The sequence below is a fragment of the Cynocephalus volans genome, chromosome 4 (assembly GCF_027409185.1).
Source record: "Cynocephalus volans isolate mCynVol1 chromosome 4, mCynVol1.pri, whole genome shotgun sequence".
NCBI lineage: Eukaryota > Metazoa > Chordata > Mammalia > Dermoptera > Cynocephalidae > Cynocephalus > Cynocephalus volans.
This window is the reverse complement of record NC_084463.1, coordinates 166,402,382-166,420,981: the sequence shown is the minus strand read 5'-3', so window position 1 is coordinate 166,420,981 and position 18,600 is coordinate 166,402,382. Positions and strand designations below refer to the sequence as shown.

The 18,600-nt window shown below is 49.0% G+C and overlaps 1 protein-coding gene and 1 long non-coding RNA gene across 5 annotated transcripts in view; one reads left to right on the top strand and one right to left on the bottom strand.

Moving 5' to 3' along the window:
• Nucleotides 1-18,600, top strand: part of KCNQ1 (potassium voltage-gated channel subfamily Q member 1) — a 357,688-nt gene that overhangs the window by 170,494 nt on the left and 168,594 nt on the right. For all 3 annotated transcript variants that reach the window (XM_063092881.1, XM_063092880.1, XM_063092879.1), the window contains one exon: nt 12,651-12,771. In XM_063092881.1, the coding sequence (XP_062948951.1) occupies nt 12,651-12,771 (121 nt within the window). The remainder of the gene's footprint in view (nt 1-12,650; nt 12,772-18,600) is intronic.
• LOC134374854 (uncharacterized) overlaps nt 1-18,600 on the bottom strand; it is a 133,178-nt gene that overhangs the window by 83,997 nt on the left and 30,581 nt on the right. The gene's annotated exons all lie outside the window — the stretch shown is intronic.

The following is an 18,600-nucleotide window of genomic DNA, read 5'->3' as shown; positions in this document are numbered from 1 at the left end:
ATTGTACTTTCTTAGGGGCAGTTTCTTCAGTAAATGCACCATGTTTTTGTTTTATTGCCTGCTTCATAATTTTTATGTTGAAAACTTGACATTTTACACATTGCATGTGATAACATCAGATTTTTTTCCCCACCTTAGAGTTTCTCCCCCATGCTGTAGAATGTAGCTATTTGTTTAGTAATCCTAAACTATATCTGTGATGTCTGAATTCTTGTCATGTATGCTGTCTAAAGTACCTGTTCCCTTACCTTGTGTTTAGTCCATGTTTTGACAGATTTTCTTGAGTGACAGGACTCAGAAAGATAAGAGAAAAAGAAAAAAATTACCCCAGCCTTTGCAAATTAACTTTGTGCTGGGGTACTCCTTCAACATTTAGCCAGGCTGTTTACAACTCTGCCTTAGCCTTTACTTCCAGTTTGAGGTGATCATAGAAATCAGCCAGAAGTAAAAGCTTAGGGTGTTCTCAGGACTTTTATGAGCCTGCATCCAGCCTTGGACATACACCTGCTTTTATAAATTCCTCAGTATACATAGGTTCTTTTGAATGCTGTAATTTTCCAAAGAAATTCTCAGTAGATTTCCTTCCTAGATTTTCAGTGCTCTATTGTACGTCTCAACTGTACATTTTCCCCCCAGGTCACTGATTTGTTTGATTGCCTTACAGTGTTTTCAAGTAATATCCACCATTTTCTGCTGAGTGAGTTCTGAGTTAGGCAAAACAAAGACAGTCACCTTACATCAGTCCTTCAGGCAGAGCCACCCCCCCCAAAATAAAAAAATATAACAAAAACAACTCTTTGAAAATAAGATCTGCTCTGCTCCCTTCAGAACTGAAGACTAGGGTCCCACACTCAGTAGATGAGCTATTATCTTTAAGATTACCACCAGGTGGGGGGTGGGGGGGTGGGGGGTGGGGGGGCAAAAGTTGCAAGGGCAAGTAAAAGTACCACAACACTTCCCTAACATTTTCAAGTTGCCTGTTTTTTGGTTTGACGTTCACTTGATTGCTGTAAACCCCTGACTGCTTCCCAGAGTTCTAACAAAGTTGATTCTGATAGGTTTTTTGTTTTTGTTTTTTGATGTACCTGTGAACAGAAGGGTTCTAGGAGGTACCTGCTCCTCTATTTTTACAGATGTCACTCGTTCTCAAATTTTTTCATAGAGCATCTTAAGCCTCTTCTCTCTGACTTCTTGAGCCCACAGGCTTGCAGTGCTGGGCAGGTAGCTAGCATGCTGTCGGAATTTGGTTCATTTCTGCAGTCACAGGGAATTTGAAAGCTATGGTATTCTGTCTCCTGATTCTGCCGAAGGTATGGAGTAACGTGTGGTTTTAAGTCCACTCATTGTTGGTTTTATGCTTTTTCAGGAGGGTAAGTGAGGAGATTTGAAGTCAAAGGGGAGAAGAACCAGCATGCTATTGTTCTCCAAACCTGGCTGAAAGTCTTTTTAAAATCTTTTTCTTAGTGCCCTGTCTAATGCATCAGCAAGTCTTGTCAACTCTCTGGATTTGCACACTCCTGGTTTTCTCTCTAGCCACCAACCTGGTTGAAAGCCATCATCATTTCTCTGCCTGTGTTGTTGCCTTTTTCTCTTCACCGGTCTTCCGGTTTCCACTCCTGCTTCTTCACACAGCAGCCCAAGGGAGTTCTTTGGATATAAAGTGAAGCTTGCTGCTTCCCTACTGAAATGCTCCAACAGCTTCCTGTCATGCTGCCTTGGGTCAGTTTCACTGGAACTCAGGAATCCTTTTGCTGGTCACTTACTGAGAAATAGCTCCACGGTAGGCACCTGAGAAGCTGCACAGAGCACTCTTCAGAGTTGTTCGACCAGTTGCTGAGGGAGCTGGGGTATTTATCTGTTTCCACTGAGGGCTGCTCATGTGGGGCCTGATTTTCCATACCTTTTGGCCTGTTTTGTGTGCAGTTAGCAGGTCCCTGAGGTCACAGGTAGTGTTCATGAATGTATCTGGCAGGCTTGCATAAAGAAGCAGTTGGAGTGTAGAGAATATAAGTGCTGAGGGTACATGGATGGGGCCCCATGCTACCTGTGTGTCCCTAAGGTCAGGGACAATGTGTTCTTTACCTCATGTCCCCAATGCTTGCCATAGAGCAGGGCCTCCAAGGTTTTCTGAGTTGCCTCTCCCTCCAGGGGTCTCTGTCTCTCCCACAACCAGTTAACATTAATCATGTGCTCTTGGGATCCCTGTAACAGGCCATTTCCTTAGTAAGCATCATCTTCATTTGTATGTGTTTTCTCTGATTATTGGAAATTCCTCAAGTGTCCACCAGTTTTGATTCTTGGGCCTCTTAAGAATCCAGCAGCATGGAAATGGGGCCCACAGGACCACACCAGACAGATTCCACCATGTCTTTTCATGAAATATTGTTCATACTGAGGGTGTTATAGCTGAGATATTCCCCCCAGGGCCCCTTGCCCTCCTCCTGCTCAGCCCTCCTGCAACCAGCAGGGTTAGGGGAGCCAGACTGAGTTGATTACTTTTGACATCAGTTGTTAACAAAATTTTGACGTTAAGTCTCCCCCCAGCTCTGGGGTGGCTCTGTCTAGGCTCTGTCTTGAAGAGCCATGGGGAGCCTCTCAGCCCCGGATCTAGCCTGGCTGGGAGGCGGCCTGGGAAGGGACCTGTGTTTCTCAAGCCTGCGCCCTCGGGGCCTGGGGGGGGGTGGGGCCCCAGCAGATGTCTGGATTTGGTAGCCAGGGCCTGGAGCCGGATGCTGAGAACGAGGCCTGCAACTCATTTCCCCATTAAACATTCTGAGAACATCTGCACCGGTTTCCAAGGCTTCTCTCTCACTAATTGCTTTGATTATTGTGTGAAGTTAAGAACTGGCACATTTCCGCGATGTTGTGATGAAGGTGAAAAGATCGCTCTTAATTAGATTAAAAACATTTTTTCTTCCTGTGTAATTCTGCCTTGAAAATCAAGGCCACTTTTTTGTTTTCTTCATCCAAAGACCTCCAGAAACTCTCCTCCCACCTCTCCAGAGGTTTCTGGGGAATGTCCTGTGAGCTCAGCTCTTGGAGAAGATAGTGCTTAACCCAGATTCCATTGTATATTAAAGTTTCCTGGGGCTGCTCTTGCTGCCTGGAACCTTCCCCTGAAAATGTGTCTTGGGAGACCTAGACAGTGACTTCCTGCAGCACAGAGACCTGGGTGGGTTGATTTAGTTGTGTGGGCAGCTGTGTTCTCTCTTTCCGTTTTCTGGGCTCACTTGGGGCTGACCCTGTCCTGGCTCTGTCGTTGCCTGTTCTCCTCAGCGCCCCCGCTATTCAGACCCCACCCTTGGGCCAACAGAGTCATTTCCGTTCATTCTAAGATTTGAGTATGCTGAGGCCTCCTGTCCCCATTTTGAGAGGAGGCGTTTGGGAGGAGGGGTCCTCAGTGCCGTGAACTCTGGGGTTGTGGAAAGACCAGCATCCTCCCTGGGATGTCTTGGGATCCCAAAGGTTGTCTTTGACTCTGTCACATCACTGTCATGCTCAAGTCAAATCTGTTCCATGCACCCTTGACCAGATGTGAGATCCAACATGTTCCATAATCTGCTCCAAACATCCTCTTACACCAGGATGTGGAGAGGGGCTCACTGAAGGTTTGAGGAGATGGGAGTTTGCATTCACAGCAGTAGAAAAGACAATAACCAGCCCTAGGGAGCCCCTTTCCAAGAGCTTCCTGGGCTATGACAGGGTTGGGGCTGGGGCATCAGGCCAGGCTCTCTCCCGCCACTGTGCTTGCTCCCTGCACGCTCCACCCCACAACAAAGCAAGGTCAGTGAAGCGCAGGTTGGCTCTTCTGTAAACTTGACTTCCTCAGGCCTATCCTCCAGGCCTGACTCCTTACCCCCAAGCTTGTCGCACATATTTCTGAGTACTCTTTTGGTAATAAATGATGGAACCCCAACTCAAACTAGCTTAAATACAAACTGGACAATTTTCTGGCTAACACATACGGACCCAGATATTCCCAGCACAGCTGGACCTTGGGACTGAAATGATCTTGTTCACTTGCTCTCACTTGCCCCCTCTTGTCCTCTCTTGCCCTCCCCATCCACCCTGTTCCCTCTTTGGTTCTCCTTTTCCCTCATTCTCCCTCTATCCATTGGCCCCGTGGGATGGCTTTATCCTCAGGCAGCCAATTTCCAGTGGGGCAAGATGGCCATCAGCTTGCATCTGCCAGCTCAGCAAACCTAGCAGAAAGAGGCCACCTCATTCCCCACAATTTCTGCCAGAGTGTGGTGCCAGGCTCTCATTGGACCCAACCAGATTGTGAGCCATATTTGGACCTGCAATTCTGCCTCTGATGGCTGAGGCATGGGCCACAGCGCCCCTTCTGGGGACAGCCAGTGGATACGTGAACCCCACACACTAGAATTGGGAAAGGAGGAGCCCCCTAGGGAAGATTCAAGAAGCTGTTCCCAGAAGCCAGGCCCGGCTGCTGGGCAGGCAAAAACAACAGGTGTCCACTCAAGCAAGGTATTTTTCTAAGCGGAACTGGGTGCCAGCTGCGAATATACATTTTCACTCCACTCCTCGCCTTGTTCCTGGCAGCTGTTGTGGGAATGGCTTTTACACTTTCTGTCCTTGTCCCTTACTTCTCGCCTCTCAGTGGAGACACAGGTGGTGGCAGGGCTGCTCTAGCTCGGGGTATGTGAGCCGGGCATGCAGCTGGCACAGGCTGTGGGGCTGTGGCTCAGCAATGTCACGCAGGGCCTGGCTGCAGCTGTCCGGATGCCCTGGGGAGGGCTTCTCCTTCATGGTGCAGGATACGCAGGGCTTTAGCGGATCTGCCAAGAGGGGGAGATTTCTTGAGGGGGGTGGGGAAGGGGCTTTTACTTGAGAAGGACAGGGTCAGCTTCTGTTTATCCCCGGGGGGGTGAGCTGGCTCAGGGAACTTGCCTGGTCCAAGCCCTGGAAGACATGGGGCAGGAAGAAGGTGAGGTTCCTGTGCTGAGGGCCAGGCACACATAAGCTCTGCAGCTATCCAGGGGAGGGGGCACTCTCCAGGGCCTTGGAAAGCTTGTGGAGGAAGAGGGCTTGGGTTACACCTGGGAGATTAGGCAGTATTATAATCAGTTAGGAGGGGGAAGTCAGGGGGTGAGAGTCTTGGTGAAGTTACTGGGAAGGGCCTAGACACAAGGAAAACTGTTCCAAGGGCAGAGGGCAATAGGGGTGGGCTGGGGACTTACAGCCAGTTGGACTTGGTGCTTGAATGCTGACCTACTTTGGGCAGGGAGGGGCTGGGGGCTCAATGCAGAGGGAGAGGAAGTGAGACCAGATGCTCTTGGGAATGGAAGGACTTGGAGACCTTCGTGGAAGGAGAGAGCTTGGTGCATGCCGCATGAGTAGTCCCAGGCCACGTGAAAGACAAAGGATGTTCTGACATATTCTCGTAACTCCAGGGTGAGATGTGCAGGTCCATGGGCCAGACAGTGAGGCACAGATAGGGGAGACTTCCACAAATAATTGTTTCCTGACATGTGAAAATATCATTCAAAATAGCAAAAACAGAAACGATAAGGAAGGAAATGAAAATCACCCAAAGTCCCTTCACCCAAAGACAGTCACAATGAATATTTGGATCTGTTTCCTTCCAGTCTTTTTTCTGTGCCCATGTTTTTTTAAAAATAAAACTCAAATCCCCCTATTGAGCCGAACACCGGCTGGAAAGGAAGATGCTGTGCTGGGTTTGGTTCCTGTTCTCTTGAGAGAGGGTGAGACTTGGCAGCCGATGTCCCCAGCTGGGGTAGTTGACACGCCTCAGGCTGCCTCTGCCATCCCAGACCTCCCATTTTCCTAGAAAACAAAATTGTTTTGTTCTGCCCTGAAAATTTAGGCCCAGATTCTGGCCTTGACAAGGCAAAGGCAGCCAAGGAATTAAAACATCAAAAACTGGGACTGTCTTAGGAAAGTATGACTTCATTGTCACCAGTACACAGTGCTCTTCGTCCCCAGGGCCAGGCACTCTGAACAGTTCAGCAGAGGCCATCGGGTGTTGTCCTAGGGCCCTCTGTAGGGCCTGGGTATCCAGATGTACTGTCCCATTGAGTCCCCCATGGGCTTTGCCTTCTCTGCAGCTGTGGGTTCAGAGCTGTTGGTTGTCTTTTCACATTTTTTGTAAAAGAACAACACTGGACTCCTTGGAGGTGGGGGGTGACAAGACAGCCCTCTCAGGGCACAGAACTTGCCCCTAAGCCTTTGCCTGAAGGGGGCAGTGCCAGTGTGTCTGGGAGGAGCTGAATCCCTACTCTGCAATTTCTGTCCACATTTTCTAGATGCCTGCCTTGGCTGTGACTGCAGGTGGGAACAGGGAGGAGGTGACAGCCTGGTCACTCTCCCCATGGTGGGGGAGGCACACCCCACAGTCTCTGACATACAAGCCAGGCAGACAGCAGCCTCCCTTTTAATTTGGAAAAACAAGCCTGTGGAGCCCCTCTTTGCCCCTTTCTGCAGGGGCCCCATGTGCCGTTCCCAGGATTAAACCAAAGAGCACACATTCTTCTCTGGCAGGTGCAGTCCCCACCCGCTCCAGCAGCCAAATGATGTGCACACTTTAATTTCCTAAAACGCCAGGGCTGGGCCTTTCTCAGGGGTCGGGTGGCTCACCCTTGGCCTTCAGGCTTTGGAGATGGCACTTGTCATCCTGGTTGTCTGGAAAGCAGCCCCATGTTCCAGTCACCTCTCTGCTGCTCCTTCCTTCTGTATACAAGTAATGTAGACATCAAAATATGCGTGTTTCTTTTTTTTTTTTTTTTTTTGAAAGAACATTTGAATCCTGGATGCAGTTTCAGCCCTGCCACTTGACAACTGTATAATGTAACCCAGGGTACTTGAGTCGCAGCCCTATAAAATGGGGGTGGTAACATGCTTCTGCCAGGCCCAGGCCTGCAGGCCTCTGCTACGCACTTATTCAAGGCTCACCGGTCTTTGGTCTCACTGAGGATGTCTCGGGCACGGAGCCCTTCTCATGGCTGTGACTAAGTAACAACTATGCGGTTTCCTGCAGGAAGGCTGCTGCTTGCCCCGTGGGCCATGAGCTCCTGCATTATTTCCATTTCTCTGACCACTAGACAGGTGCAACACCTTTCCACACGCTCATCAGCATTTGGGTCTCTCTTTTGTGACATGCTTGTTCATCTGACACCCATTTTTTATTAGTCATTTGTATTTTTCTTATTTATTTGTAGGAGTTCTTTATATTTTGTGGGTACTCTTCTTTTGTGGTTGTCTTTTCACACTTTAAGGTATATTTTTACGATTAAGGCTTAACTCTAATGTAGTCAATCAGTCTTTCCCTTTACCATTATTGCTTCTTAAGTGTACAAAAAAATCCTACCTAACCCCGAGATCAGAAAGATATTCTTTTATATGCAGACATATAGGCTTTATAGTTTTGCTTTTCATAATTAGGTCTTCAATCCCCTGTAATGCTAAGAATGAATTTTTGGTGTATGGTGTCAAGTAATTAAGGGTCATCCCATGTGGATATCCAGTTATCCCTGAACATTTTACTAAAATGTCCATCCTCTTCTAACGATGTTCAGGCCACCTCCAATATACCCCAAGTAGTCCATACATGTGGGAGCTATTTCTCGATGGTCAGTCCTGCCCCACTGGCCCATTTGTCTCTCCCTGCAGCAGCACCACATTGTCTTAATGACCCTTGCTTTGGAAGATGTATTGACGTTTGGTAGAGCAAGTTCTCCCACCTTGTTCTTCTTTAAGAAATTTTACTAAGTCTTGGCTTTTTCACTTCCAAACCAATTTTAGAATCAGCTTGTCAAGGTTCTCACACACAAACCTTGGGATTTTCATTAAGATGTGGGAAGATTTATTAAGATTTAGGGAGAATCTTTTCAGTATTGAGTCTTCTAGTCAATGGAATGAAGCCGTATTTCTCCATTTATTTACATCTTATTTATTTGTTCGCTTGTTTGTTTTTTGACTGCTGGCCAGGAAAGGGATCCAAACCCCTGACCTTGGTGTTGTAACACTGCACTCTAACCAAATGAGTTAACCAGCGAGCTGTGTCTTCTTCAGTGTGTCTCATTAAAATTTTAGAATTTTCTCCACAGAGTTCTTGCATATCTTTAATTAGATAACTTAAAATTTTTGTGTACTATTGTAGATAGGATTTTCCTCCTCATCTTTTTTATTTCAAAATAATTTATTTACAGGAAAGGGGCAAAAAATAGGACAGAGTCCCCATATATCTTTCAGCAGCTTCTCCTGTTAACATCTTACATAACCATGGTACATTGACCAAAACTAGGAAGTTAACATTGGTATAACACTACTAAGCTACAGTTTAGTTCATTTGGATTTCCCTAGTTTAACTGATGTCCTTTTTCTGTCCCAGGGTCCCATCCAGGATCCACCTTTACATTTATCCAGCAGGTCTTTTTGGTCTCCTCTGATCTGTGACAGCTTCTCAGCCACGTTTCTCAAAACGTTGACACTTTTGAAGAATACTGGTCAGGTGTCACTGTCCCTCAGTTTGTGTTTGTCTGATATTTTCTCAGGATTAGACTAGGGTTATGAGTTTGGGGGAAGAATGCTACTGAGGCAACGTGCTTTTCCCCTTGCATGACATCAGTGGTGCATGACATCAACATGGTTTATCACTGGTGCCATTAGCCATGACCCACTTGGTTAAGGTAGTGTCAGCCAGGTTCCTCCAATAGAACTGAGTTACTCTTTTCCCCCTTCTACGGTCTAGTCATTTGAAGCAAGTCACTAAGTCCAGTCTACACTAAAGGGGAGGAGAGTTCAGCTCTGCCTCCTACAGGAGAGTATCAAAGAATCTGTGAATATATGTTAAAACTACAATAGCAATTACGATATATCTTGGAAGAGGTACTTTCAAGTTTCTCCTTAAAGTCTCACCTACTTTTAGCTTTCATCCATGGCTCTTGCCTGTAGCAAATATCACTGTGGCGTGTTTCCATTTTCCTCATTCCTTCCCTTATTATTTAGAATTCTTCTGTGAGGAATAGTTGCCTCTCTCCTCCATTTATTTAATTTGATCAGTACAGTCTCAGGAATACTTATTTTTTGAGTTGTAATCCAATACTATCATTATTTTGTTACTCAAATTTTTCTAGCATTGGCCATTGGTTGGTTCCTATATCCTTTTGAGATGCCCCCATGCTTTTCACTTATTTATTTTTGAGGATTCCCTTCCTTTCTAGAACTAGACAATACTTCGGGCTCATTTTGTATTTTCCCTGCCATAGCATCACCCATTCATCCAGAAAGTCCTAGTTCCTTTTGTTGGAGAACAAATGGTACTTAGAAACCAGGATCTGGGCACTGGGTATGCTTGTTGCTACTGGGGTGTCGTTTCTCTCCTCTCAGTGGACAGAGTCAGGACATATACGTAACTAGATAAACTAAGTACACATACATATCTATATTTGTCTGTCTGCCTGTACCTATATTAAGCTAACAGGAGTTCATTCCAATGTTTCTAACCACAGGCTTCATCCTCAGCCCCGCATCACTACTACTTATTTGTAAGTTTTTCTCTGATAGTGAGAAACCTGGCTCCCGTGATCTATTGTTGATTTACATATTATAAAACCCTGCTGTATAGGTGTACCCCGTGTGAAACAAACTTACTAGAATATAGTGTTTATGATTGTTATTTTCTGTCTTTAGCCATACAGTGCCCAGAAACAGTTTTCAAAAGCAACATAGGCTTTTATTCCATTAACAGCTCCTTCTTCCCCTCTCCTTTCAGTGCTGTCATATATTTGTTACACTCTCAGAACTCACTCATCAGCCTGCTTTCCATCCCAGGGTCCTCCAACATCCTGGTTTTGTTTGCTTGTTTGTTTTTGTTTTGTTTTTTAATTTGCAGATAGTAAAATTCACGTTGGAGATGTACAGTTCTGTAGGCTTTGACAAATGCCTAGAGTGATGTATCCACCACTACAATATCATACAGAGAAGTCCATAGCCTTAAAAATGCCCCAGTGTGAGCTTTTTGAAGTCAAGTAGTCCTCCTTCCCCAACCACTAGCAGCCATTGATCTGTTTTATGTAGCTGTCATTTTGCTTTTTCTAGAATGTCCCATAAATGGAATCTTATAATATGAAGCCTTTTGCATCTGGCTTCTTTCACTGCTTAGCAAAATGCTTTTCAGATTCATGCATGTTATTGCATGAATCATTAGCTTATTTCTTTTTATTGCTGGGTGGTATTTATTGCATGGATTACCACAGTTTGTTTATCCATTCACCTGTTGGAGGACATCTTGCTTGTTTCCGGTTTTTGGCAAGTGTGAGTGAAGTTGCTCTACACATTTATGTGCAGGTTTTTGTGAACATAAATATTCATTATTTGGGTAAATATCTAGGTCACATTGTATGTCTATGTTTAACTGTATAAGAAACTGCCAAACTGCTTTCCAGTGCGGCTTTGCGTTGCAACCAGCAACGGTGAGAATTCCAGTTGCTCCACATCCTTGTGAGTGCTTGGTACTGGTCAGGTTTTATTTTATTTATTTATTTACTTACTTATTTATTTATTTATTTTAGCTATTCTAATAAGGGTGTCATGGCATCTCATTGTGGTTTTAATTTGTACTTCCATAATGACTATTGACATTGATTGAGCATCTTTTTATGTGCGTACTTGTAATCTGTTGGTTTTTTTTATTGTTTGTTTGTTTTTCAAATTGAGTGGTTTGCTTTACTATTGTCCAAGTTGTGAGCATTCTTTATGTATTCTAGCTACAAGTCCTCGACTAGACAGGTGATATGCAGATATTTTCTCCAAGTCTGTGGCTTGTCTTTTTGCTCCATTAGCAGTGTCTTTCGCAGAGCTTCTAACTTTGATAGGTCCGCTTTGTTGATACTTTTTCTCTTACAAGTTGACCTTTTGGTATCATATTTTAAAATTCACTGCTAAATCCAAGCTTCCAAGGATTTTCTCCTGTTTTCAAGAAATTTTATAGTTTTATGTTTTACTTAAAATTTTTTAAGTAAGATGGCATATAGTACCTTTTAAGTTTTCAATTTGATTATTGATAATCTCCCACATTAGGCATAAGTGCTGTGTATTAAAATTTACCCATACATTCATACATTTATATTGGAAATACATTTGGGAAACAGTTGTATTACTCTGGTGTGGGAAAACCTTCTTCTTTCATAAAGCAAGAGATATATGACTTTAAAAACATTAAAAAAAAAATTTCTGTGATGAAAACAATATAATTAAGGTGAAAAGACCAAAGATAGACTGGGGAAGTTATTTGTGCCTTGCAAAACAAAGGGTTAATATTTCTCATATGTAAAAAAAATTGTACAAACAGACATGCAAAAATGAGTGAAGGATATGAACAGGCAATTCCACAAGAGGAAACCAAAACAGTGACCAGCCCTATGGAAGGCACTCCGCACAGATGCAAATGACAGCAGAGCCACAGTTTTCATCCACGATGGGTGAGCCCTGCAAAGGGCGCTGACAGCCAGTTCAAGCATGGATGTGGGGAAGCTGAATTCAAATCACTACTACTTCTTGAGAAAGCAATCTAGCAACATCTTAAAATTACCAAGGCTGCACCCTCTCACCCTGCTCCACTATGTCAGCTTTTAAGGATAAAGATGGGTATTGCACCATTGTCTGAAGAAGTGGCCTAAAACTAAAAGAGCCTGGATGTCCATGAAATATGAATGGTTGAATTAATTGTGGCAAATCTAGACTACAAACTACTATGTAACCACTAAAAAGAGAATTAGATCCCTGTCTATACACCTGGAGAAAAATGAGATAAGCATGTTACAGAGTGACAAGAACAGAGCCACTCCATATGTATGAAGGCAGCTCCCACCTGGCATCTGCTGCTAGGATAAGCAGAGGGAGCTGGGGACCCAGCTGGCAGTTAACACTGACAACCTTGGGGAAAGAGGAATATTGTGAATGTTTGAATCATTCCACTTCTTAGGAGGACTTACTTCTTTTGCAATAAAAACTTTAAATGAAGAAAGAAGTAAGTCCAGAGCAAATACTGATACAAGTGGATACAGAGACTGATAGAGATCAGTCCCCTGAGCTCCTGTGTTAGGGTCGCTGAGGGTGGGTCCAGGAACCGGAATGTGAAGCCAACTGCTGGGGGTGATTCTCCTGCCTCCCTTGAGGTGCAGGTGGTTGATGTGGCATCGTGCGGCCAGCTCAAGGAGCCAGGCGAGGAGCTCTGCTGCTGCCCCTCCCTCCTAGGCTTACACTTCCTTGTGGGCACAGATCCTGCCACCCTGTCTTTCCTGGTCCATGGCTCTGTAGTATATGAATGTGACAGTGTGGTGGTGGGAGTCAGTGTCTCTTACCAGATCTGTGCCTGTCACCAATGTTTTATTCTTGACCAAATGTCAGGAGAGGCCCAGAGCCTGAGGTGGGGCAAGTCCTGGACACTTGAGCTCAGCCCCAGCCATGGTTACCTCTGAGGAGGATTCACTGGCTTTTGCTTTCCTCAGACATTGAGGTCTCAGGCACTTGGAGGCTCACAGGTCCATCCCATGGCAGTGGCAGTTTGCAGTGGGAATTTGAGTCCACCTCTGGCCAGCCCTGGGCCCTCTTCCCCATCAAGCCTCCAATAGAGGCCTAACATGCTGTCCCTACACTTTTCTCCACAGCGAGGAAGAGCCCCACACTGCTGGATGTGAGCCCAGCCCACTTCATGAGAACCAACAGCTTTGCAGAGGACCTGGATCTGGAAGGGGAGACACTGCTGGCACCCATCACCCACATCTCACAGTGAGTACCCGCTCGTACACAGAGAAGGGGTGTGGGCTCAGAAGGCCACCTCGATACTGGGGGAAGGCTCGTTCTCTCACTGACACGCTGTCCGCTCATCCAGTGCCTGCCACTTGCCTCCCGCTCTCAGGAACCTGGGGCCTCCTGGGCACCAGACAGGGAATATGATCCTCTTGTTTTGACTTATGGAAAAACCAGACTGATCATTTTCCACTTGTTTTCGTGCTTTGAGTATCCGAGAAGATTGCTTTTCTCTCCCCTAGCCCTCTTCCCCAACCCCCTAAAAAGAGCCGACTTTGTTTTTAGTATTTCCCTGTGGAACCCTGGCCAAAGCCATGGTGAAGATGCAGGGTGCTGTCTGCCAGTTACCGCTGCTGTCCTCAGGGGCTCCTTCAGGTGCAGGAAATGGCTGATTCTCCATGCTTTCCAGCTGGCCTTCCCCTGAGGCACAGCTGGCCTGGGACACATGCCCGCCTGTCCTCCCCCGCCAGTCATGGCATCACCAGGCCAATCCCTGGTGCCTAACCATGGTGTGATTCCCTGCAATATGTGACTCAGTTCTCCCAGCCAGGGCACCCAGCGGTGACAGCCATGCAGTGGGGTCAGTGGGGGCTCAGGACCATTCTGGCTGCTGTCCCATTGGAGATTGCCCCTGAGAAGTGTTTTTGTGTCAGGATGTGTGATTGACACTCACAGCCTTCTGAGGGTCACTTGCTGAGGCTCTCTCCTTCCCTCTACCAACGTTCCTCTAAAGGGTGTTTTGTTCTCCAGCCTCTCTGAGGGTCAAGAGGTTGTCCTGAACCATGTGCACCTTTGTCATAGTGAGGCCCCCAGGCATCCTGCCTTTGCCAGACAGGTACAGGCTTGGCCTTGCAGGTGACTAAGGGAATTGGGACAGTGCCGGGGGCTGTTGGTGTGATCAGAGGACTGGCAAGAGTCAGGTAGCTGGAATGAGGCTGCCCCCAGGGAAGAATAAGCTGTCTTAAGGTGTAATTATGACCAAACAGGACCCACCCACCATCGTTCCAGGCCCCCCAGACTCACAGGAAGGTTGGTGGTGCCCCATGGTTATCAGGGCATGGAGAGGGAGTGTTGCTAAGCTCAGATGGACCCGACAGGTCACTGGGAAGCAAGGACAACTCATCCTTGTGGACACCCTGGGAATGGGGCTGATGAGCCTCTGGGTCCCTCCTGGAGTCAGCCTGCCAGGCTGGCTAGAGTGGGATGAGGGAGGTTGTACTACCACGAAGTGGAAAATGGAGTTTTGTGGCTGGTGGTATATGCAACATGGGTGGAACCCCGGCAGGCCCCAGGATTTGGACCCGGACACCACCCAGGTCTCCTCAGCTGCCCAGCCTGTCTCTTCCTGTCCTCCTTTTGGAGCTCCTTCTCCTTCGTTCTCTTGCCACAGATCAGTCTCCAGACACACGGGAGCTACAGCCTGGGAGGATAGGGCTATCAGCTGCTGTTCATCCAGCTAGGCAGTCAGGCCTCACCTGCTCTTGGGCCCTGTAAGGCCTCTGCAGGGAGGCCCAGATGAGGGTGGTGAAAGACTGGGGACCAATCTGACCCACAACCAGGCCCACAGCTGCACTATCGCCCATTTTGGCATGAGAGATGACCATGCTGGCATCAGTACATTCTAAGCTGTCTGGAGTCAGAGGCTGCCACTGTCCGGGGGTGACTCCAAGCTGTGTTGTCCAGGGCAGTAGGCTGTTTCTTGACCCCCTTTCAGGCAGTGGAGCCTAAGAGACCTCAACAGCCATAAGCGCTTGCCCTAGCATGAGCCTGGTACATCAGCGTCCAGCAAGCTGCTATGGCCTTCCCAGGCTGTCACTCCCATGTTGGGGTAGGGATGGCTCCTCTGTTGCCCCAGTACTAGTTGGGCTCAGGCAGGGCCAAGATCCCTGTCCTTACCCAGCTGAGTCCCCACCCTGGTACCCACCAGGGCCTTTCACTGAGCAGGCCCTTCCAAAAGCAGCAGCTGGATGTGAACCAGCCTGGGAAGGTGGGAAGGAACACAGGCATGGTGCTTGAGTGAGGCATCTGAGGTGGGGACCAGGAGGACGGAGAATGAGGCTTCAGCAAAGGGCCACCTCGAGGCGTTGTGGTCTGATCAGAGCTGAGGCTTCAGGGGACCTGGGCACCTGCATCCTCAAAAGTCAGAGTGCCATCCTTCCACAGAGCCTTGGCAGGTAGGGCAGGATGCAGGCACAGTTAAGGTATCTAGGGCCAGGGCTACAGGTTGGGCAGTGTCCCTGCCCTGCCTGGGGGAGAAGGCAGGCAGCAGTGGGCACCATGTTTACTCAGGGCCTGACTGACCGCTTGTGGGGTGGGTGGAGGCCAGGTCTTCATGCCCGCCCTGGGGCCGTGTTCCTTTGCCTCCTGCACAGCCTGCCTGATGATTGATGCCCATAATTAAACTCGGCTCCAGCTGCTCAGGGACACAGTGCAGCTTCCCTGGGCAGTCCAGCCAATGGGACCCACACTGTGGAGAGAGGCATATGCCCTAGGGTATGTGCAAGAGATAGGGATGTGCATGGGGGTCTTGCAGGCGGTGGGGAAAGTAAGAGGCAGTTACTGAAAAACAGATCCATTTTTCTTCAGCATTTCACTCATGTTAAAGTATTACCATGCTGGGTCAATTCCAGAATTCAAATTAAAAGCATAAATAAAGACACATTTTGTTTCCATCTCAAGCTCTCCCCACCCGCAGGGCCCCAGGGAGGTGAGGTCACTGCAGCCTTGATTACGGGGAAGGTCCCTGGGGCTGGGCAAAGCTCCTCTTTCCGGGGACTGTTGGCCAGTGGGGGGGACAAGGGGTCGGCAAGCAGGCCTGGTTCAAATTAGGGAGTCACCAGCAAGCAGGAGCCAGGGTGCTGGGAGACAGAATGACTTTGCCACCCCTAGCCTAGTAAGCAAACCCCAGCAGCTCCCTGTGCAGCCCCAGGGCCCTCACTCAGCTCCAGGCCACCGGGCCTCAGCCTTCCCCACACTTTTCAGGCAGATGCCATCTTCCTGGGTCCAATAGGGCTGGAAGGGAGCCCCTGTCAGCCTCAAGCTCCCTGGGCCTGTGTCCCCTTCCCAAAGCCTTACCAAGGGTATTCTCGGGGGTAAGTATGATATAGAGCCTGGAGGCTTTCAAGGGCAGCGTGAGGGGAACCCCCGTGAAGGCAGTGGAGCTTTGCACCTCAGCAGGAGCCAGGGTGAGTTTCCAGAATCCTGCTCTACCTGCTGTCCTCTGCCACTGAGGCTCACTGGAAGGGCAGTGGAAGGGGAGGGCTACCACCCGCGTGTGTCCCTGTGCATTGCATGGTGTCCCACCATCTGCGTCACTCATCTGCAACCATCACATTCCCACTCATCTTTGCAATGTTTGCTCAGTGGTCCCTGCCTCAGGGAGGCCCCCCAGGACATTCACAGGCAGGTTAGTCCTCCTCAGACTCCTGAGGTCCTCTCTACCAGCTCACTAAGCTCTTCCTCCAGGGCCAGGAGGGAACAGGGCAGGTACAGTGCTCTTGGCCTCTCTTCCCCCGCACCTCTAAAGCCCCAGGAAGAGGAGCCCAAGGACTGCCACTCCCACCTTGATGCAGAGAGTGCCCCTTAGTCCTTCCTGAGGAGATGAAATGAGGGTGGTGACACCTCTGCAGGCACTGAGACACAGGGCCGATGGCGTGAGGATCTGCACCTCTAAGCTTGCGAGCTGCGCATGGGTGTGGTCTGGGTGAGTTCTCCTAGCAGCCTTGGGAGGCTGCAGCCATTTCTGTGAAGTCCTCCCTCACCCCTCGCCCCTCAACTGCCAAGCCAGCCAGGACTGGCATGGAACCCACACATCTGTCCCATGGGTCATATATGGATACCCAAAATAGACCAAACTCGGGAGGCCAGACCCACTGTGAACCTGGCAGCATGGGTTTCCTTAAAGGTCTTTTCTGTTGCAGTATCTTGAATGGTCAAACCCCAGCTCATTTCTAGAGCCCCACATCCCATTCTGCAAGGTGACATTCAGGGGTACTCTGTCCACTGAGATGCGTGTGGGAGAGGACCAAGGGCTTGGGCGGGGGCAGGGGAGTGCAGATGAGGAAAGCTCAGAGACCCCTACCAAGTGACCATCAGCACCTCTCTGACAAGCATGGGCTTGCCTGGCCTCTTGCGACATGACAGCCTCACAAATCCTTGAGCAAAACCAGCCCCATGTGCGTTAATTAGAATTTCCATGTCTTCAACTTTCTCCTGGACCCTGCAGAATCTCACGCCAAGACGTTCAAGTTGCTCTTTTCCAGTGAGGCCGCTGTGGCCTGGCTTTCATCCACATCACTACTAATGTCTCCTGAATTCTGCGTTTGTCAGCGAGGCTGGGGCCAGCCCGTGCCTCCTGGAAATGGGGGCAAATGTCAAAAGGCTGGCCCTGAACTTGGTTCTGTGGATCAAGGGGCCCTTTTGATGGGACCAACTTTGCCTGGAGCACCCACTCCTGCAGACGTGAGGCGCCAGCTACTGCACCTCTGTGAGCACCCGAGCCCCTCACTTTGTTTCTTGCCTGCAAACTTTGATGGGAAAGGACTGAGAGACTGTTCCGGGACCAGTGTCCAGGGGGACAAGGGAGGGGGCTTGCCAAGAACAGATGAGACCAGTGTGTCTTTCCAGAGTAGTGTCCTGTCTTCTGCGAAGCTCCAGACCACCTCTGTCTGCACAAGGTGCCAAGGAAGGCCCATGGGAGCCCGCCCGGAGGGCTGTGCAGGGCTGCATGAGTCACAGGCTCCCTGTCAGAGCTCCACGCAGGCCGGCCAGGCTCAAACCCATCTCTGAAATGCATGGGGGGATTAAATGTTCTCCTAATTAAATTAAAAGCGAGGCGGATTGGCTCAGTGGGAAAGAGACAGGACTGGGAATCGGATGCCCTCAATCTGGCTCCCAGCCTGCACCGGCCCAGCTGCGGACGGCCCCTGGCGGCCCCCTAACCTTTCCAAGCTTCACTTCCTCCATCTGAGCATGTGAGGAGGATGCAGCCAGCCTCCTGGGGCTGCTGCTCCGGGGAGGGGGCCCCACGGTCTGGGTGGATAGCCCAGAGGAAAGCAGCAGCGAGGCTTCTCACTTCCTCGGCAATGGAAGCGCCATCCCCATCAGCCCAGCCCAGGGCACTCCAGCCAGGCACAACCCTCTCCTATTGCAGCCTCCTTGCCATGATGCTGTTCAGGTACTCAGCCAGCAGGCAGTGTTGGAGGGTGTGATGGAGAGAATTTCCATACCATGAAGGTGGCTGGAGGACAAAGTGACTTCACAAACTGCACTGGCATTGTCATGGAGACCCTTCTGGTGGTCCCAAAGAGCTCCCCTGGGTGTTCTGCCTCTACTTGGAAGGAGAGACTAAGTCTCAGAGCATAGGGAGGACAGAGCCCCAAGGCAGCCTAATCAGGAGGCCAGAGGGATGCACCCCCTTGAACAAGGGAGGGGGGTAAGGGGAAAGGGCCAGCCCCCTTGCAGGCCTGAGCTGTCCATCTCTAGTTAGGCTCAAAAAGGACTGTCCTTACATGGGGGGAAGGGTGTCTTCTAAACTTTTAGTTGAAGGGTGAAATGCACACCTCAGTGCACTTCACCTTCCGAAACTTAGGTAAGTGGCACCTAGAGGCAGCAACAGAACTCCCATGAACGGGCTCCTGCTTCCTGTCACTGACACCCAGAGAGAAACCACAAGCCTGGCCTCCAGCAGCAAAATGACCAGCTTTGCCGTTCAAACTTTACAGTAGAATCACGCAGTGCATACACCTGTACGTCCACCATCCCCTGCTCAGCATGATGTCTGTGAGCCTCCCTGTGGGGCTAGGCTGA